The sequence below is a fragment of the Tetrao urogallus genome (assembly GCF_951394365.1).
Source record: "Tetrao urogallus genome assembly, chromosome: 8".
Lineage (NCBI taxonomy): Eukaryota > Metazoa > Chordata > Aves > Galliformes > Phasianidae > Tetrao > Tetrao urogallus.
The window spans coordinates 1,186,301-1,208,258 of record NC_136821.1 but is presented as its reverse complement, the minus strand read 5'-3'; the positions used below and the strand labels follow the sequence as shown (position 1 = coordinate 1,208,258).

Genomic DNA, 21,958 nt, shown 5'->3' with positions numbered 1-21,958 from the left:
GCTCTCGTTGTGAATGCTACATTTCATAGAATCACAGGATGGCCTGGGTTGCAAAGGAGCACGATGCCCATCCAGTTCCAACCCCCTGCTGTGTGCAGGTCGCCAACCAGCAGACCAGGCTGCCCAGAGCCGCATCCAGCCTGGCCTTGAATGCCTGCAGGGATGGGGCATCCTTGGGCAGCCTGTTCCAGTGCCTCACCACCCTCTGGGTGAGACTGTTCCCTTTAGCCACGAACCATCAAAGAGGAAACTTCTCTCAGCATCTCCTGCCGATGTCTGTAATGATTTGTGCTCTGATCAGCCCGGGATAAGCCGAGGGACAACGGGGCAGCCCCAAAACCCCGCGGCTCCGGCAGGAAGCTGCCCGGCCCGGAGCGGTGCTGCGGCACAGTAGGGGTGCCGGGGATCGGATCCCTCCCGCACCCATTCCCAGCGCTTCTGCCGCGTCCGCTGCTCCTACAGCAAATGTGGCCGCATTGATTTCTGGCTGGCAACCCTGGGGGATGTGACAACTAGCTCTGTCAGCCTCTCACAGAAAGATGCTATCCCTATAAAGGAAATGGACGACGGAATAAAAAATTTATCAGGGCGTGAATATCTCCCCCTTAAACGCGGCTGTAAGAAGTCACCTGTTGGCGAGGCTTTCGGCTGCGTTAATAAAAAGCGTCGGTGCCGCTGGCCTGGATGGGCAGCACGGCCATTTGCGGGGCCGGACGGGTCCCGCCGCATCCCGACCGCTTCGCGGAGCCGCCGCCGCCTCCCGCTCCCTCCCGTTTCCCCGGCCGCGATCAGCCCGGCTCTTAACGCGAAGGAAAAGAGCAGCCCAGACCTGTTGCCATCAGAGCGCGTTTTACTTCGGCACCGCGGCTCTCCCCGCACCTCGGGGCCGCGGCGCCGCTCGGAGCGGGGCGCGGACGGGCGCGGGCAGCGCTGCGGCGGAGCGCTCCGTGCGGGGCCGCCTCGTCGGGGCGCGGGGAGCGGCGCTTCAGTACGGTCCCACCACCACCGCCTCCACCTCCTTGGACGGCCGCCGGTCCTTCACCAGAAAGTTGATCATGCCCTCGGACTTGATGAGCAGGTTGCAGCCGAGGAAGAAGATGCCGAAAACGACGGTGAGAGCCAGGACGCACATGACGGCGATCTGCACCACCCGCATGATGTAGAGGCTCCGCTCGTCCGCTGCCGCCGCTGCCGCCGCCGCCGCTCCTCCGCCGCCGCCGCCGTCGGTCACCGCGGAGGCGGCCGTGCAGCAGCGCAGCGCCCGCTCCAGCTCCAGCGCCGCGCTCCCGGCGCCCGCCACCAGCCCCGCCGCCGCCGTGCCGCCGCCCGCAGAGCCGTTCATCCCGCCCGGCCGCCCCGCCGCCGCCGCCGCCGCATGCAGCGGGCCGGGCCCCGCCGAGCCGAGCCGAGCCCCGCCGAGCCCCGCCAAAGCCGCGCCGATGCCCGCTCCGCCCGCCCCGCCCGGCCCCGCCCGGGGGGGTGGCACCGGGACTCGGGGTGGGGGGAGAACGGGTTTCTGTGTCGGGGTTTGAGGGCTGCGTGTGCGGGAGAGGGATGCGGAGGAGGGCTTGTGGAGACGGGGCGGAGGGTTTCGGGGATGGGGCTTAAAGGAGGGAGTTCTGAGGGTGGGCTTCTAAGGGGTGGGGTTTGGGAGGGACGGGCTGGCACAGGTCGGACTTGGAGGAGCGGCGTTTTGCGGGTTATTTTGCTTTAGGAAGGAAGTTTTGGGATTGCACGGGCAGACGGTGATGGGACGGGCGGGAATGGCTTTAAACTAAAAGAGGAGATTGAGGTCAGATGTTAGGGGGGAATTGTTTATTCAGAGTACAGTGAGGCCGTGGCGCTGCCCAGAGCTGTGGTGCCCCATCCCTGGAGGTGCCCCAGGCTGTGGATGGGCCCTGGGCAGCCTGAGCTGGGGGCAGCCAGTCCACGGCAAGGCTGGGGCTGAAGGCTGCGAGGTCCCTTCCAACCCAACCGTTCAGTGGTTCTGTGATGTTTAAGTTCTCTTCCAAGCCAAGCCATTCTATGATTCTATGATATGGTTGTGTGCTGGGACAGCTGGGACCAGCATGGTAGGACCAGGAGCAATGTTTGGGATATGGGGTGATAGGGGACAGCTGCTCCTGTCCTCAGGCTGAGTCAGGGCTGGGGCTATTTCTAAGCAGGGATGTGGATGTGGGCAGTGCCCACGGCTGGCTGAACATGGAACATTACCTTATGGGAATGAACTAACAGGGAGCTGAGGGCCAGGCCAGGGAAATGGTGTTTCCTGAGATCCTTGAGGTAAATTCGTCTTAAGCTTGGGGGGCTATAGCTGCTCACACAGTCACCCAGGGCTGGGGGTGCCGGTGCTGTGTGTCCCCCCCCCGAGGTACCTGAGGGCCCTGCTGGCTGAGGCTTGCAGCCTTATCAGATGGGACATGAGGAGAACATTCTGTTTTTATTGCAGGAGGAAGAAGATAATATTAATTCTAATTAGCAGCAGGAGTGCTGGCAGTTGTTTTAGCCGGAGGAAAATGCTGGAAGAGAAGTTCAGCTCCGCACAACTCCTTTGTGCACAACTCCTTTGTGCAGAGTGCAGCTCCCTCCTTCATTTGGAAATGTTTTCTAATAACAGCCTTTGCTCCCCGAGGCAGCAGCAGTATCAGAACTGTGGTAGAGACGGGGCTGCCGCAGCCAAACAGGGCAGATGTGAAAAAACGTGCAAATTGTGCCAGAAAACTGCAGAGGACATCTCTGGTTGTGTGTGTGGTGTTTCTTAACACTGAGATGCCATCTACTTTGGTGTTCTGTGGTGAGGAACAAATATAAAGAAAAGTTCTTGCTCTGGACAGGCACGACTGTGTGCTTGCCAAACCCCCCCACTGCGATCTAAGGCAAGGTGTGCAATTTAGCCTCTCACCATTCCCATCATTGCCTTTGTTCTCATCCTTCTGATTTGCAAGCCAGACTTGGAGGTGACCCCAAATAGGGGCACCCAGAGCTCACCTGCAGGGCAGCCCCCAGCCTGGGAGTTTGGGATGGGATATGGGTGGGGAGAGGAATTATAGGATAGGGATGAGAATGGAGGTGGGAATGGGGGTGGGAGTGTGCATGGGGTGGGGATGGGATGGTTTAGAGAGGGAAATGGAGATGGAATGGGTGTGGGGTGGGTGTGAAGATGGGGATGAGGATGGAGATGGGGATGGGGATGGGGATGGGGATGGGGAGAGGAATGTGATGAGGACAGGATAGGATGGGGATGGGAATGGGGATGAGATGAGGTTGGAAATTGGATAGAAATGGGGATGAGCTGAGGATGGGATGGGGATGGAAATAAGAGGAATGAGAATAGGATGAGGAAAGAATTGGGAGTGAGATAGGGACTGAAACAGTGTGTGAGTGGGATGGGATGGGATGGGATGGGATGGGATGGGATGGGATGGGATGGGATAGGATGGGATGGGATGGGATAGGATGGGATGGGATGGGATGGGGACCGGGGTCCTGAATCTATACCTTAGGCAGCAGCTGGCTTCCAGAGCAGTCACAAAGACACTAATGGGAATGGGAGACACCGGCCGGGCACTGCCTGCACCTTGCAGCCACCGGGACCGCGGCAGTGAACTCGGCGGCTCCTCTGCCCGGGACACGGCGGCTCCCGGGGTGGGGATGCCCGAAAGCCCATCCACGATGTGTTCAGACCGGAGCGGGGCGAGAGCCGAGCGCGGATTTCACGTCGCGCAGTGACACCTAGCGGGGCCGGGGGGCGGGAGGGACCGGCTGCCTCCGCTTCCATCGGGGAAAAGCTGCGCTGCTTTTCCGATGCGAGAGCCCGTCCTCGGACTGCTCCGCTTCTGCAGGACGTCGCGCCCCGCCTCTGTGCGAGATCCGCTGTGCGAGATCCGCTGTCCGTTCTCGGAGCGGTTCCAGGGAGTGTCGGTGGCTGCCCGGGCTTCTCTCGGCTCAGTGAAACACAGAATGGCCTGGGTTGCAAAGCAGCACAGTGCTCACCCAGTTCCAACCCCCTGCTGTGTGCAGGTCGCCAACCAGCAGCCCAGGCTGCCCAGAGCCACATCCAGCCTGGCCTTGAATGCCTGCAGGGATGGGGCATCCACAGCCTCCTTGGGCAACCTGTGCCAGTGCCTCACCACCCTGTGTGTGAAAAACTTCCTCCTAATATTTAAAGGAGGGAAGATTTAGGTTGGATGTCAGGGGGAAGCTCTTTGCTGTGAGAGTGGTGAGGAGCTGGAACAGCTGCCCAGAGAGGCTGTGATGCCCCGTCCATCCCTGGAGGTGTTCAAGGCCACGTTGGATGGGGCCCTGGGCAGCCTGGGCTGCTATGAAATGGGGAGGTTGGTGGCCCTGCTGTGGTGGGGTGTTGGAGATTCATGATCCTTCATGATCCCTTCCAACCCAACCATTCTGTGATATATCTGATCTAAACCTCCCCAGCTCAGCACACAGCTGCCCCTCAGCAGCCTTCTGAAAAATTCACTTTAAAAGTGCTTGCAGCCATGGCTGTTCCATCCCAGCCCCCAGCCGAGCTCCGCGCCAGCAGCCAACACCTCCAGGACCTGTCAGGTCCTAGGTGCAAATAGTCACACCTTCATCCCCCTCCATTTCTTTTATACAAAGGGCACAAACTGGTAATAATTGCAGGGTTTGATTCCGTTCACAGCAAAATGATGATGCAAAAAGGAGTGTCAAGAAATTGAGCAGAACCAGAGCCAGACTGATGCAACGGGGTGTGTGGTTTATCCATAGGTCTGAAATCACCAGTGTGCAGAAATGCAAATGCAGCTGTGGTTGGCTCCTAATGCATGCATCTCTGCTACGAGCACCCCTGCTGTGTGCACTCCTGATTGTGCATCCATGCTTTGTGCATCTCTGCTTGTGCATCCCAATTGTGCATCTCTGTGCACCCCTGCTTTATGCATCCCTGTTTGTGCACCCCTGCTTCATGCATCGGTGCTTTGTGCATCCTTTCTTTGTGCACCCCAAATGCTTTGTGCATCCCTGCTGCATGCATCCCTGTTTGTGCACCCCCACTGCATTTATCCCTCCTTTGTGCATCCTGTTTGTGCATCCCTGCTTCGTGCACCCCTGCTGTCAGCATCCCTGCTGCAAGCATTTGCTGCATTCAGCCCTGCTGTGTGCATCCCAGCATGCAAAGCAGCGATGCTTCTTAGGGTCGAGACCTGCTCAGATGAGTTTACAAGTGGTATTTGAATGGACTATTATTAGCAATTAAATGCGAAGCCATCGAGCAGATTTTTAATAAAATTACTTCTAAAAGAGGATTTAAAAAGGGCATTTTAAATGAAACCAATTTCCTCCAACCCAAACAGGAAGCCCTTTGGATAATAACGGAGTTGAACGAGCTGAAGTGCAGGAATGTTAACATACAGATGAGAGAGGAGAAAATGGCATTTCTCGACGTGAAAGAAGGCAGCTCTGTGCAGGATGGGGGTACAGCCTTTCTCCTCATAACAGCCCCTCTCTCAGCCCTGCTTTCTGCCATGTACTTATTGGAATACAGAACCGTAGAGTGGTTGAAGCAATTTTCAGTGCTGAGTTTTTGATGCTGGCTCTGCCTCACCGGAACGCAGCCTCAATTTTGGCCCTGGTTTGCTCTCCTAAGTGGGCGTTCCATGCAGCTCTGACAGCCCCAGTGCAATGCTTGGTGGGCTCCCAAAAGCGTGAGGAGTGAATGCAAGGCAGGCTTGTGGCTGTAAATGTGATTCTGTCTTATTTTGGCTGTTGGTCTGCCAGGAATGAAAGAAATCGGGGGAAGGCAATGATTTTGTTTAAAGGAAACATCTGCCGTTGTTACTGAAGATTGGGAAGAGCTGTCACTCTCAGTCTGCAGAAACAAATCCCTGCACAGTCAGCCAGGCTGCGAAGTTGGACATAATCTGATGATATTCCATTGGGCTTTTTATTCAGTTTTTCAGTCCCACAGCGTGACTTCATTCACAGGGCAGTGCAGTGGAAGCTGCTGTGCTGCCCAGAGGAGGCGGTGAGGTGAGAGAAGAACCTCAGCTTCCAACCTTCAGGATCTTCTGCTTCTGCACAGCTCTGTGGTGGGCTGACCAACAACCATGGCAGGAGTCTCTGTGTTAAACCTCAGCCTTCTGGAACAGCCAGTCGAGACTCTCCTATCTTGTGTAAGAAGTCATTTAGAAGTTGATTAATGGCTTATGAGGTCTTGAAATGGGAAAAGGATGGGGAATCATGGGGAAAGGATGGGAAGATTGGGAAAGGATGGGAAAAAATGGGAAACGGATGGGTAAGAATGGGAAACGGATGGGAAAATGGGAAAAGGATGGGGGAAATGGGAAAAGAATGGCAAAATGTGAAGAGCGTGGGTAAAGTCGGAGAAGAATGGGAAAAAGATGGGGAAAATGGGAAAAGGATGGGAAAAAAAGGGGGAAAGGTGGCAAAAAATGGGAAAAGAATGGGGAAAATGGGAAAAGAATAGGAAAAATGGGAAAAGAGTGGGAAAAGGATGGGTAAGAATGGGGAAAGGATAGGAAAATGGGAAAAGGATGGGAAAAAAATCAGAAAAGGATGGGAAAGTGAGAAAAGAATGGGAAAAATGAAAAAAATGGGCAAAACTGGAAATGAATGGGAAAAAGATGGGAAAAAATTGGAAAGGAATGGGGAAAATGGGAAAGGATGGGAAAGTGGGAAAAGTATGGGAAAAGAATGGGAAAAGGATAGGAAGATGGGAAAAGAATGGGGAAAACGGAAAAGAATGGGAAAAGGATGGGAATAGAATGGGAAAATAGGAAAAGGATGGGAAAAATGGGAAAGGAATGGGAAAATGATGGGAAAAAATGGGAAAAGAATGGGAAAAAATGGGAAAAATGGGAAAGGGATGGGAAAAATGGGAAAAGAGATGGGGATAAGTCTGTTCTTTATCCTAGCACAGAGTTTAGGAGGAAAACAATGAGTGACAATTTAGTTGGCTCCGTTGGGCATGGAGCATCCTGTGGCATCCTGTGGCAGGTGGGAGGAGCACTTTACTTTCAGACTGGCATCTCTATGGGCAGTGCTGGGTCCCTGGTGGGAGCCATGCAGAGCAGGCAGCACCACGTTGAGGAGCGCATGCATCTCTCAGGCTGCCTTCACCCCGAGTGAATGGGATGCCAAAAACAAGGGCTGGTGTGCAAGCTGCCCTGCTGGAACATTATGGCTGCGTGCAGAATGGGACATGAGTGACGTGCAAAGAACCTGAAACCTTAGGTAGCATTTATGATGCTGGTTGGAGGCAGCCCAAAGGTGTGAGCAGAAGCCCTCGCTGTTGTTACACATTTTACCCCTTGCAGCAGCTGGGATGGCAGCAGAGGGATGGCCTGGCAGCTCCTGGGCTGCTCCTCTCATGGCAGTTTACAAATAAGCCATAAAAATGCAGCATCATCAACTAAGTAAGACAAAAATGCAATCAATATGGTTTATATTTACTTAATTAAATAGTACCTGATGCCTGACCTCCAAGTCTTTCAGACTGAATTAGGTTTGATATCTAATTATCAGTCATGCATTGATTTAAAGCAAGGATGTTTAAGTGGTCTGGTTGCCAGATATATTTAAAAATAAATCACAAAGCTTTCGTTATTGTATATGGTGGGTCCTGGAGAAAGCTTGAAGAAAACCAAAACAGCTTTAAGGTAGAATACCAGAAAGTTAGAGGAGGAAAAGCTGTGCTGAGACTGATTTGTCTTGCTGCCTCTGTTGTGGTTTTCTGACACTTTTTTGCTTTTCTATTTGTTTGTTTGTTTTCCTTCATTAAAACACAAGGAAGTCTGACAAATGCACGTTCAGTCATGGAATCGCTAAGGCTGGAGAAGCCCTGTAGGATCTCCAAGCCCAACCCCACCCTTCCATGCCCACATCCCTCAATCCCCACAGCTCTGGGACACCCCAGTGTTGGTGACCTCCACTCCATGGGCAGCTGTGCCACTGCCTGACTGCTCTTTGGAGAAGGAATTGCTCCTCATGCCCAACCTGCAAGGAAGGACGTGGGAAGTGTGCTTTTGCTCTGGCTCTTCCTGCCTAACAGCTTATTCATTTTTCATTTTGTGTTTTCTTGTATAATGGCTCTATTGGAAAGCACTGGAATGGCAGCACCACAATGCAGCAAATAGAATTAAAGGATAGCTGTAGTTAAAGCATTAGAGGACAAAGAGCCTTTGGCTGTGGGCTGGGCACATCTGGAACATCCCAAATCAGGAATGCGGTGGTGTCGAGCAGCCCTTGGCCACCGGCTGGCCGTGCAGCTCTGGCTTTGGTGGGTCTGCACAAAGCTCTTCTGGTGGCTGTGTGCTGTGGCAAAGCAGGGCTGCTTCCACCTCCAGCATTGCTGGGTGGCATCGGGCTGCAGTCAGAGGGGGATCTCCTGTAATTGCACAGCCCAAACTGGCGTGGAGATGTTGGTGACACAGGAGCAGAAACCACAGCATTGGTGCTGGGAAGGGTTCGTGACTTTTGTGCAAAGCAGTGAAAGAAACGGGTATGAAAAGGCAGGGCTGTACTGGTGTGGTGCAGGGTTGATGCTAATTTCCAGCCCTTAATCCAGCTGAGATAATCATTCTGGGTCCTGTGCTGCAGGATGTGCTGCTGCCAGTTCCTGACTCATTGCTCCCTTTGGGTACCGAGGCCCGGCAGCTTGGGCAGGGGCAGGCAGCAAACAGGAGACAATGCATTGTTTTTTTCTTTTTTTCCCCCTGAAATCCCACCCTGGCTCACTGGGTTGCAGACGAGCAGTGGTTCCACTAAAGCAGCGTCTGGATTTTGCAAAGTGAATGAGTCTCACACAAAATAAGCAGCTTCTTTGCTGTGCTGGATGACAGCCGGACTCAGGGCCTCGTGGAGCAGAAAGCAGGAAGGTGGCCCAATGAAGCATCAGACGTGCAGCTATGGACATTAACTATTAACATAAGAACTCTAGGAGTTCAGCACGGGGTTTGCAAGCACTTAATGTGCTCAAGGAACTTTAAAAATTAAATCAAAGACGCTGAAATATTGAAGCAATGTATTTAGAATGTAACCCATGCATTGCTTTAGGCTGTGCTATGGGGCAGCCAGCTCAGCACCCAGCACAGGGCACTGCTCTGCATGCAGCAATGCTGGGAACATCCCCAGCACCCACAGGCAGGAGGTGCCACAGTAAAATAAATGCACTTTTCACACCTTCTTATAACTTCCCAAAGTAGGTGGGAAGAGCACAAGAGGATCAAACTAGGAAAAAAAGCCTTTAAGATTGCATTTAAGTAAGTTTCACTCTGGGGAGTGGGGCTGGGGGGGATCACCATCTCTGGGGGGGGTGTCCCAGAGCTGTGAGATGTGGCACTAAGGGATGTGGGCAGTGGTGGGATGGGGTTGGGGTTGGGTGTGGGGATCCAAAAGAGCTTCTCCAGCTTCTACTCTATGATAACAGCATGATAATAACAACACAAACATATTTAGTGACTCTATGGGGAAGCCTACAGGTGCATCTTAAAAAGGGCAAAAGAGGTTTGCCATGTGCTCTGCTTAGAAGAGGGTGTGAATGCTTTGCTCTCCCAGACCCAAGCTCAGCTGTTCTCTGTTCACTCTGCTTAGCTGAGCAGAAAGTGTGGACAAGTGATTTATGTGGCTATTGACATTCAGACAACGAGCACATGCTTTTAATTGTACATTTGTATACAAAGAAGGACACGCATGAGAGACCATCACCTACATTTTAATTATGTGAGTAATTGCAGCCCTCTGAACAAGCATTTGGAGCCAGAAAATGAGTAGCCTGAGTTATTTCATCTTCTTAGTTATCATTAAAAGTGTATTTTTATTAAGAGTCAGTTAAAAGGTTAAATTTAAAGCAGTCCTGCCACTCGCTATCATTTTTCAAACAAACATGGCACGGCAGCAGCAGCCACAGCCCTCCCAGGTTGCTTATGGAAAGCTTCACTGCCGTGCTTTAATTCATCATTTTTAATTAGTGCTTTGAAGCAATGAGCCGTCCTTTGCATGGCAGCTCTTGATGCTGGATTGCATCTCACTGCACAGTGCTACCAGGGAAGGTCACCTGGCACATTATGGGTTTTGCTGCTTCCTGGCAGTTCCTAACCCCAGCTTAACATTGATCTTTATATTCTTCAGCATCCTCTCAGGGTTGTTTGTGCCCAGAGCTGAGCATGATCACAGAATCACAGAATCACAGAATCACAGAATCACCCGGGTTGGAAGGGACCTCAAGGATCATGTAGTTCCAACCCCCCTGCCTAGCAGGGCCACCAAACATACACATTTAGATCAGGTTGCCCAGGACCCCGTCCAACCTGGCCTTGAACACGTCCAAGGACGGGGCATCCACAACCTCCCTGGGCAGCCCGTTCCAGGGCCTAACCACTCTCCTCGTAAAGAACTTCCCCCTAACATCCAACCTAAATCTTCCCTCCTTCAACTTGGATCCATTTCCCCTAGTCCTGCTATTGTCAGCCCTTATGAAGAGTTTACTCCCCTCCTGGGTGTAGGTTCCCTTCAGGTATTGATAGGCTGCAATGAGGTCGCCCCGCAGCCTTCTCTTCTCCAGGCTGAACAAGCCCAACTCCCTCAGCCTGTCCTCACAGGGGAGGTGCTCCAGCCCCCTGATCATCTTAGTCGCCCTCCTCTGGACCCTTTCCAAAATCTCTATGTCTTTCTTGTACTGAGGGCTCCACACCTGGACACAGTACTCCAGATGGGGCCTCACAAGAGCCGAGTAGAGAGGGACAATCACTTCCCTGTCCCTGCTGACCACCCCTCTCCTGATGGAGCCCAGGATCCCATTTGCCTTTCGAGCTGCCAGAGCGCACTGCTGGCTCATGTTGAGTCTCTCGTCCATCAGGACCCCCAGGTCCTTCTCTGCCGAGCTGCTCTCAAGATGAGAGCATCAAGATGATCTCAAGTTCTCTTTGTGCAGAAGCCATGTGAAGAGCGGAGCTAATTGAGTGCTGGCCAGGGCACCCCAAAGTTGTGCTGAGAATGGGACGCAGCAGCAACCTTCTTGGAAGGGCTGTGGGATGCACTGCTGGACGTGGATGTGGGGTTTTCTCCTTACAGCAATGCATGGTGTGTGCATGCAGGTAAGGCAATTTCTAGTCTCAGTTGCATGGTTGTGGACACAGTGAGGAGTTTCCCATCATTCAAAGCCTTCCTCTGACTCCTGGAGCAGTGCTGTGCCATCCAACCCCAACCCAGCACCAGGGTGGGCACATTGAGAAGGGAAATGGTGGTGTGTGACTCTCACACCGCCTCACCAATTAGTGAAGAGCAGCACCAATTAGTGAAAAGAAGCACTGCATCTCAGAAGTTTTGTTTTTAGACCCTCGGAGATTAATCACACGAAAGTAGGTCTCATAAATTATTCTGCAATTAAGTTGCTGACTTAACGCCTTTTTTGCGCAAAGGCCAACTATCAAAACAAACATTCAGGCTTATGGTGATCAGTAAATGAGAAGTCATTCCCACGACATGTAATATATGTTTCCATTCCTACATCCCACCAGCACTCACAACTTCAAGTGTCTCCCCCTACACTTTTTTAAAAGGTTCCATTAAAGAATAATAATAACAAAAAGGAAGAAAAGGATGTGGTAAAAATTCACCTGCCAAGAAAGACAAAACTTTAAAGGTCATGACAGCTGGCTTTGCCTCCAGATTAATGGAACTTGATACTAACCAAACTTATTTTACTGGCTTGTGCGAAGCCAATTTTTTGCTCCAAAATGGCTCACTGGGGATGTGTGTCTGAGTTGTGCCCGCTACTGACCCAAGGAGACACTGCTGGCCTGCCCCAGCTTATCTCATGGAATCACAGAGCCATGGAATTGTTGGGTTGGAAGGAACATTCAGGATCATAGAACCACAGGATGGTTGGGTTGGAAGGGACCTCCCAGCCCCAGCCCTGCCGTGGACCCCAGCTCAGGCTACCCAGGGCCCATCCATGGCCTGGGGTACCTCCATGAATGGGGCACCACAGTTCTGGGCAGCAGTGCCATGGCCTCACTGGCTCTGGTTAAACGATTTCTTGCTAAAACCTGATCTAAATCTCCTCTCTTTAGGTAAAAACTTTCCCCTGTACATGCAAGGGAACTGAGGACAGGAGCTGAGGAGGACTTGTTTGACCCAGTGGGGCTGGGCAGGACTGGTGGGTTTTTGCCCAGGGATCTGGGCTCCAGCTGCCTCCAGTTCAACTGCTTCCAAAGATCTCCAACAGGAGACTATAGTAGAAATGCTAAGTCAGGGCTTGAAGCAGTGATGGAGCACCTGGTGGGAAGTCAGAGCCAACCCAGGGGAGCTCAGGTGCATGCAATGTACCTGAATGGAAGGGCTGGAGGCAGGATCCACCCCTTCCCAGACCTTATTTAAGGGTGGGCGGTGGAGATGTGGGTATTTCAGTGGCAAGCCCTGTATGCTTGAGGTCTTCTAAAGGTGAGCAGCTTCTTTCCTTTATTTCTGTACCTATGCCTGTTGCATTTGAGCAAGCCCTTGCTTGCTTCAACCTGAGTTCTTGCAGCTCTGGTGTCATTCCTGTGCTTTCCTTGATGTTACAGGCACGTTCAATGTAAGGCAGTGAGAATCACATCAGGCTGGGTTATCTCACTGCTGGCTGATGTGGAAATGAACCTGGAGTGTGTTACACTGAGATGGCAGCGGGAGACCTGAACCATTTACAGGTTTAACCTGGCTGTGGGTTTGTGGGAAGGGACAGCTATAAAACTGTATGCCTCTGGTGCTTAGTGTTCAGAGAATTCCTTTCTCTTGAGCGAGAAGTGATGGGATCTGGGGGAGCTTCTGCTTTCCTAGATGAGGTGTTCAAGTGATTTAAGTGACTCTGATCTTGCAGAAGAGGCTTTCAAACATCCTTCACTCCTCTGAGAAATGTGGTTGTGGAAAGCTGTTAGACTTTCACCATTATTGTTTGGGTTGTCTTGTGGAAGGATGGATGGCCCCGTTTTGCTGATCGCAAATCAGTGCCATAAACACTGTGTTCTGTAATTGCATCTTGTGTAATAACTTATAGGTCCTTTAGTAAGAACATGCCTTATGGCTCATAAGACAGAAGCAGTAGAAATATTTAGCTAATGGATTCTCTAAGCTGCTACAAAAAGAATTTATTTGCATTATAAAAAGAGGGTTTGGAGAAGTTATACTTGTATCCATTGCCAAAGCGGAGCAAAATGATTTTCATCAGATCGCTGAGGCTTAGAAAGTGGAGGGGATGGGCAGGAAGGGCAGGTTGCCTTACAGCTTGGGTGCCTGGCTGTGGTAGGAGGGCACTTTGCAAGCTGCCTATTGCTTTGGGGCCAGGTGCTCTGGTGTTTCCTTGCAGCCTTTCTGAATGACCTTCCGACCTTAATTTTCTGTAATTCCATTGCTTGTTTTACCAGGAAGATGATGTTTATTCATCAAGCGTCATCTTTGGAATCTCTCCCTACAGATCAATCTGTCTTGCTCTGGTTATCTTTCCCATGTTCGGGCTCCAAAGACAGGTTGGTAAAACTTGAGCTACAGCAGAGATGGTTCTGCCTGAGCTGCTGACAGATGCTGCAGAATATTTCATCTAATTAATGATTACCAGGAGCAACGGTGCTGTGCCTGAACTTAACCTGGAGGGCTGACTTTGTTCTGTGCTAAGACACATCTCCAGTATGCACTGCTGCCCATCCTGCTCACCCAGGCACCTGCTGGAGGTTCTGTGGCCATTGGGAAATACCCCAGAAACCAAGCACCAGAATCATTAGCTGAGAATGGTAAAAGAAATAACCAGCTGGATCCTTACTTGTCTTTGCTTGTTGCTGCTCACTCTCAGCTGTCCTATCTAGGTCAGGTATTTGGGGATTCCTCTCCCTGCTGTTGTATCTTTGTGTCTCTTCCATAGACAGCTGTTCTGTCTGTGGCTGGCAGGGCTTCTGTACAGGGGGACAGGCTTTCCTCCTCCTGCCTTTGCCTCCTTTCTCCTCAGTCCCTCTTCTCTCCCTGGCCAGTCCTTTCTTTTTCCACGGAGGGCTCGTCTTACTTTTCTTCCTCTTTTCTTTTCCTTGCTACCCATGTTACCCATGGTTCATTTTGTCTCCTGTCTTTATGAAATGTTTACTCCCTTGCTGTCTCATGTGATGAAGATAGGGGGTAGCTATGGGTGCTTTGGGGGAAAATGGAGCTCTATACGGAGCAACACAACCAGGAGCAGCAGGAAGTCTGTGCAGCCATCACTGTAAGTCCCCGTGACCCCCCTGCAAAGCGCTCTAAAGGGAAATTCGGAGAGTAATTCCCAGCAATCTGATTTGTATCAAGTGTTGTGTGTGCAACTTGCAGTACTAGGGGTGTAATAAGAACCACCAAGGCATTTCAAAGAAAGCTGGGAAATACGTCTCCCATTGTAAAGTTTTGTGATGTCCAAAAAGTTGGTGCTTGTCTTGCCAACCTTGGTCTATTTTGCTCTCTCTGTTGCAGTCTTCAAGACTTAGTTTGTATGCTATGGCAATAATGAGTACAACGTACGGAATATTTCAGAGATCTGTGCTCAGTGGCATTTAGATACTTCTTTCTGAGAACAATATCTAGGGTTTCATCAATGTGCAGTCTCTACTTTTTATAACATTCTTTATTTATCAACACTGTGATCTGACAGTCCATCAAAGTGATGCTTTGGCCAGAGGCTCTGAACTATAAACCTCTGGAGTTTGACAATGTTGTTTTCGGTTTCTTGTTCAGGTTATCCTAACAGCTTTTCATCCATAATTTCCTGGATTCTTGTAGGTCTGAGTATTATTTGGTGCTGGAGCTGTGTAGCACTTCAGTTTGTTGGTATGATCTAACCTCTGTTCTTTCACTTCCAACTGTCTCATCTTGTCTATCTCCTTTAATAACAAGGTATTTCTTCAGTGTCTACAAAACCTTCATGGATGAATACTTCAGCTTCTCAAGAGAGTCTTTAACCTACAAAATTACTTGCTTTATGCCCTTATGGCAATGCCATCCTCTTGCTTTCTTGCAACTTGCTTGCCCCTGAGGTAGTTAAAGTCCCCCTATTGTTGACTGTCTGACCTTTGCATTCTCTCTCAGCTCATCTGTTACATCCTATGCTTAATTACCAGAGTTTGTTACTTATACATCTTTGAAAGTAAAAGATGTGACACATAGCTTGTGCTGTTGGCACGATGACCTCCAATCTCTACCACTCCATTCTCAGCTGTTAAGCATAATGAAAAAGATGCCTTATAATACTCCTACTCCTTTAAGAGTCGAGTGATTTTTGTCTTTACTTCTTTAACAACGTGTGGGCTTCTTCAGACTGTATGTCTCTCATTGGTGCCCATTGTGTCAATGTTGAGCAGTAGGGGAAATTTCAGAAACAAAATGGGCATCTTAACTGCTGCGCTGCAAGACATGGCGTTCATCTCAACAGAGGCAACACAGCTTCTTTCCACTAAGAAATCATTGCTGCTTCTTCCTCTCCCAATGGACATTCTTACCATGTGAAAATCCTTTACAACGTTACTACAGTGTTGGAAAAATGCTTATATGTTAAATAGCTAAAATAGGCATGGTAAGCCTTTAGTTGGTATTTCACTAAAGCAAAGTCCCCTGTTGGCGCATCTCTGGAGCCCTTTCAATCTTTTCTTTAGAAAAATATTTTATTTCTTAATAGAAATTTAAAACTGAAAGTAAACATTACTAAAAACAGATAAATATTACTTTAACATGGCTTTTCACAAATGGGTAAGCAAAGTTTTACTATCAAGATGATGGTCTGAGGTGAAGATTGCCCCAGATATTTGGCTGAACAAATATTTTGTTCCTAAACATTTTCCCCCATACGTTTGACCTATAGCCTAACAACTATTTCATGCGGACGTTTGTACCCAAAGCATTCCCCAGCCATGTGAGCCTCTTCTCAGCACAGGAAAGTACAGAGGTAAGCAGTCTGGGGAAACAAAAAGGCTTAAATCTGTTTAAAAAAAAAACAAACAAAAAAACCCGAAACAAGCAACCCAAAAAACTAAATGGAATTGTACTTGACAATAAGCATGCACATGAGAAGATGATGGAAACAAAACTGCAATCCAATCTCGGAGCACATTATGAGAAAGGAAGTTACGGAGAGGAAGAATTTGCTGTGGAGAATTCAGGGAACTGCTGCATGTTTAACTGCTAGTTCAAAAGGAAGCAGTAGAGCTGTTTCACCAAGAGGGCCTTAAATTAATTCGCTTATCCTTGATTTCCATCCACACTAGCATGGCAGTCGATCTCTCCTGCCCACACTGTTTCATTCCCATGACATTTCTCTCCTTTGCAGAGCTCCCTTTCACCCCTCAGAACACCCCAAGCCACGTGCATCGATCTGTGTACAGCACAAACCTGATTTCCTTTGATATGGCTGCGACTACCCCTGCAAAATTTATCTCTGAGAAATATGACCTCAGAAAACAGCAGTAACATTGGGCTCCTGGCGTTTTTCAAGTTAACCCACGTAAGGCTGCAGGGTGTAACACCACCTCCATTTCTCACATCATCACTTGATGGTCATGCCTATGTATTAGATTCCCCATTAAAACTCTTAAAAAAAAAAAAAAAAAAAAAAAAAAAATCAGAAAATCTGACATGCAATCACCCCAACAGATGTATGGTGGTATTTTTTTTAATGTTTCTGAGATGCACTAAACATGAACAGACTATTTTTCCTTCACACCCTTCAAGAAGAAGCTCTTTCTCCCTTGCTGCTTTCCCAGAGCAGTGATGAGCAGGCCCATAGACTTGGGTCCCTTAGGAGCAAGAGCACTGAGCCACTTAGAGCACTGGTTACCCAGGCAGTACAGATGGAGGAGTATATTGTATAGTGGAATACATACGTATAACAGGGGCTTTGCAAAGCTGTTGCTCACACAGGATGAGCTGTAACATTATAAACCCCTCACAGTAATGGCTGCTTTTGTCAGCTTGGTCCAGAATGCTGCACTACTGTACTGCAGCAGTTAAAGCAGTAAATGAGGAAGAAATTGAGTTGCTCTCAAGTTATGCAACGTAGTTAATGTTTGCTTAGTTTTATGTAACAATATTGCATTTTTAATGAAAAAACATCTATAAAATGTAAAAAATGGATGCAGCAGTTGCTCTTGGTGCATTAAGGTTTTGATCCCCTTACTCCATGCTGACAGCAGAGGCACCAGATGTAAATGGTTTCCTCAAGTAACACAGTGTGCTCGAGAACCTATTTGGTTTTTTTTTTTTCCTCTTCAAAGTTATTCTCAGATGATAAGCACCCAGTGGATGTGTTAATCATGTGTTAATCAAAGACTCATGTCTTTGAGTGGAGCAGACATATTTCTCCTGGGCACCTATGGGTTTGTCTATGGGTTTATTAGGCTTTTATTCCATCAATAACTCACTGTCACTTCAGACCCCCACTGGATTGGGGTACTAATGGAAGAGATTTCCAGGAGGTCTCCAGGTGAACCTTAATTCCTACAGCTTTTTTGTTGACTCTCAGAAAGCCTCCATGGCCTGAAAAATAGGGATGTCATCAGCATCTCCTGTTCTCACACAGCAGTGAGCAGGTTTGCAGTTCTCCTGAGTAAATGATTACAAATAATGAAAAGCATGCTGCTGGTTCTGTACTTTCTCACTGTTATGTTAACTCAAAGTGGTTTTGAAGCCACCAGATGCAGTGAAATCCCAGTGGCAGTTTCATTGACAGAACAATAGCCCACACATGCTATTCTAGAACAACGTGAAGTTTCAGGCAGCTTTTACAGAATATATGAATTTAACACTACAGATAATTTGCAGCAGTGGCACTACACAAGGGCTTGTGCCTGTGTAAGAATAGCACTGTAACTCTAGAAGCTCACTCTGTGCTTTTAACAGAGACAGAATCCCTAACATTAACTGTGTGCCTACTGACAGCTAAGATGCCAACAAAGTCATCTTTGAAGCCTTCAGAGAAGGGGCAGGTTAATGCTGCATTCTCCTGAACTCAATCTCAATTAATTTTTCTCTCTCCTCAAGCCTGCAGAAGAAGATCAGTATCACAAAGCTCCTAAGGTGTGAGGATAAGTATTCAGTGTTCAAAGCTCCACGGGCAACTTGCTGCCTGAAGAACTTCTGCCCATGGGAAGGGGAGCTGAAGCAGAGGCTGTGAGGATTTCTTGCACTGACATTGGGCAGACATAAGAGTAAGGAAAGGAGGGCAGAAATGAAATGTAGATGCTATTGGTAAATCATGCTGACGCAAAGGAACACACGACTGGAAGAGAAAACAAACAGCTGTATGTTGGTATTGCTGAGGTGCTGTGTTGTAAAGAATGACTTGCTTCAGTGTGAAGGCTAAAACAAAACTTAATGGTGAAAGGACAGAAAGGACACACACAAAAAAAAAGGGATTGGAAGTGTTTTCTTCAGTATCTTTTCCATGTGATAATTATTAATCGGAGAAATGAAATGGGGAAACCAAAGGTAGAAATGATAGCAAGTTTGCCTTTCCAAAGCAAAACGAAACAGAATATTGAGGAAAAATAGATAAAATGCCAATGGTCCTTCAAGATTGGAAAGGGAAAAAGACATGTTTGCAAGGACATGGTGTGAAATGCTCGTCACAAACTCAAATAAGTACTGAATTTGTTTGGGGAAGAACTCTTCATAGATTTCTATCACTGTGTGCTGTGCTGTTGTAATTGACAATTTCTGCGGGTAGAATAAGGGTGACAGTAGGTTCCATATGAGGAAAAGGTTCCCAAAAGCTATGGGAAGTAAAGTTTATCTTTCAAATATTCGGAGACATTTGAAGGTGTTTCCTTTACTAGCAGTTTTATTTTGGAAAGCGCAGAGTAATGAGATCAGATTGGGGTATTTTGTTTCTGTGTGTCTGTGCTGTCTCCCCACGCTGACAAAAAGCATTACAAAGGAAAAAGGGATATTACAGCTTTGTGGTAAGAAATTACATTTTGGATTCAGATGCCAACAGCATTCTTTCAAATCAGAGCTGATCAACAGAAAGAACACGGCCAGGATTAATTGGCTGTCATGGGAGGCTAATCACTGCAGGAAGGAAAGCACTGTCAGAGCTGCTAATGGAAAAGTAAAAACCCTTGAGATTCTGTAATATTACTGAAAAATAATAATTAATAAAAGAAGTTTCATCTTAAAGGGAACAACTGGAATAGAAACAACCAGCAGGGGCAACTGTTTCATAGCGTAAGAGACTGCAACTCTTTACAAGGGTAGATAATGGCAGGACAAGGGGAAATGGTTTCAAGTTGAAGGAGGGAAGATTGAGGTTGGATGTCAGGGGGAAGCTCTGTGCTATGAGAGTGGCGAGGTGCTGGAACAGCTGCCAGAGAGGCTGTGATGCCCCGTCCATCCCTGCAGGTGTTCAAGGCCACGTTGGATGGGGCCCTGGGCTGCTATGGAATGTGGAGGTTGGTGGCCCTGCGTGTGGCAGGGGGGTCAGACCCTTGAGGTCCTTTCCAAGCCATTGTACGAACAGGAAATCTGGAGGATGTGAGTGAGCAGAATGGAGGTGTGGTGCCACAAAATGCTCTTTTGCCACATAACCCAGCAAACCAGTGGAGTCTGTCTCCATACTGGTGTATCTCTGCTAGCAGAACTGCAGCAGTGTGTGCTGGTGTTTGGAGGTGCCAGCTGACTGCAGCCCAGCAACCTGCCTGTGTACAGCCCCTTTCATTCCAAAGATGGAAATGGGGAAACGGAGCTGTTAGCAGTACCCAAGGCATGCACTTATAAACATCACAAATGCAAAGTCTGCATTAAGCCTTCTAAGTCCTGCTCTTAAGAAGAAATTTGTAAGTGGTTTGTGTGCTGTTTTATGCTTACATCAGATAGAATAACTTTGAATGATGTCGATATGTTGAAACAGTTCTCTGCTTTTAATTAATTGGTGGAGAGGAAGAAAAAGTCTCAAAGTAACCAATTCTTAGTTGTAAATAACACACCCTGCTTTGTAAGAACTTAATTAGAAAGCTTTTCCTGTTCAGCAGTGGAACACTCATAATTCTAGGAGTCTGAAATAAATAAGCTCAGAGTTGGGCAGCTGTGCACAAATTAGCACTGTCACAGAGCTCAGCTTTTTTAACCCTGTTGTTACACAGACTCAGAATGTACTTTAACTCACAGTACACTGCTGTATTGCTGTTTAACTCCTTCCTTGCTGTGTGCTTCTTCAATATAACTGAGTGCACACAGCCACCCTGCTCTGTTCAGGACACACAGGGTTGCAGGAGGAAGCACTGCTCTTCCCTTCAGTGAATCTGCAAACCTCCCCAAGCGAGGGACACGTTAATGGCTGACAGCAGCCAAGCCCAATCCATCAAGTGCACAGTGCTGGTAGCAGTGCTGAAGGAGGCAATTAAGTCCCTTCCAGCTTGGAATGCTACCTGAGGGCTGACTGCAGCGCTGCTGATGCTCTCCTAAGGTGTGGGTAGCATTTTCCCACTGCAAGAAAGATTTCAATGAGCGGCAAGGTTTCAGATGGATTCCTGTAGTGCCTTGCAAAATTAAACCAAATGAATGTGTATTTTAACGTGGGGAATTCTGCAAGCAATACAGATGGCATTTGGGTACCACCTTGGGAAAACACTTGGAAAGTGCACTCACAAAGGGAAACGTATTTCCTGCTTTCATTTCATTTCACTTCATTTTCTACAAATAATATTTCTGCTATTACTGTTGGCCAAACCTCTCTTCGTTTAAATGGAGTAAATGCAAATGTGCTGTGAGACACTAAGTTTGTACCGCAGTGGGTAATGACTGTTCATTTATTCGTCAAAAAGAACATTTGTGGTTTACTTCTGAGCCAGAAAGATTGCTGGCCGTTGTTACACATACAAAAATGCGATGTCTCATTTAAGATGTGGCAGCAGTTACCGACAGAAGCAAAATGAACCCCCGGAAAGCACCGCACATAGATCTGTTTTCCAAATATGAACAAAGTGATCTGCGTGCTATTAAAATCAAAGATTTCCCTGGGCAGAAAGCCGTTAAGCCTGAATTAATGTCATAAATATCTAGCAGCTCCTTCAGAACAACCGATCAGAATACTGCTGCAGCTATCTCGCATCGCACTCCATTCGTGTCAGTGTGGATGTGAGCAGCACAGCGCTGTGCAGGTGCTAACGTGCCTGCAGTGTCATGGTGGACAACGTGCACTGTGTGTCCTTGGGCCTGTGGCTCCGGCACATCCTCAGCCCAGTGGCTGCGCAGGATGAGAAGATCTGGATTCCATTTCCTTCCCTGCCTCAGAGAGCTTCGACCCGCAGCTCCCATCTCCCCGGAGAGCTGCTTAATGAGGCAGGAAGGAAATCTCTCTCCGTCCATCCTATTAAAGCCGTATCGCTTTGTACGGAATCATTAAGTATTAATTGGGCCAGAAAGAAGGCAGAGGGATGCTGCGGATAGTTGAGTCCCAGGCCCGCCTCCAGCCAGTATTTAATTTGCTTCCATTAAGCAGAGCAGGGACCCAGACATGGCCTGCCCTCCTGCACAGGGTTGAAGTGACTGTGCCGTGCTGCTGTGTCCAGGGACGCGGGGCCTAACGCCAACCTCAAAGGAAGATCCATCTCCCCATTCACTGCCTGGGTTGCAGTGTGGCTGTGCCGAGTCCTGCCAGCCTTCCCCTCCCACATCAATTATTTCTTTTGTGGCTCACAGGTTGTTCCAAAGCTAGATCACGCTCCTGTTACCATTCCACCCTTCCAAACTTAAGATTGCCATTGCTACACTGTTTTACTTTAATTTCAGGAGCTCTAATTGAGTTTGTAAAGCATTATTTTTCCTCTGAGCTGAGAGCAAGATGACAGTAATCTCCCTGATCGATGCCTGTGAAGTTTCCAAGAGAACATGCTGAAATCCCAAAGGCAGTTTTATGGTGTGAATTCAAGATGCTTCCTATTTCTAACTAGAAAGCCTTATGATTTCAAGTATTCATAGAGCATTA

The 21,958-nt window shown here is 48.6% G+C and overlaps 1 protein-coding gene across 1 annotated transcript; it reads right to left on the bottom strand.

The window, feature by feature from the left end:
* Window positions 1–985: 985 nt before the first annotated feature.
* RPRM (reprimo, TP53 dependent G2 arrest mediator homolog) lies at window positions 986–1,342 on the bottom strand (the record flags this gene model as incomplete). The annotated part of the gene is made up of 1 exon (XM_079538775.1): window positions 986–1,342. The coding sequence occupies one exon, from the start codon at window positions 1,340–1,342 to the stop codon at window positions 986–988; it is 357 nt and encodes a 118-aa protein (XP_079394901.1).
* Window positions 1,343–21,958: the final 20,616 nt, after the last annotated feature.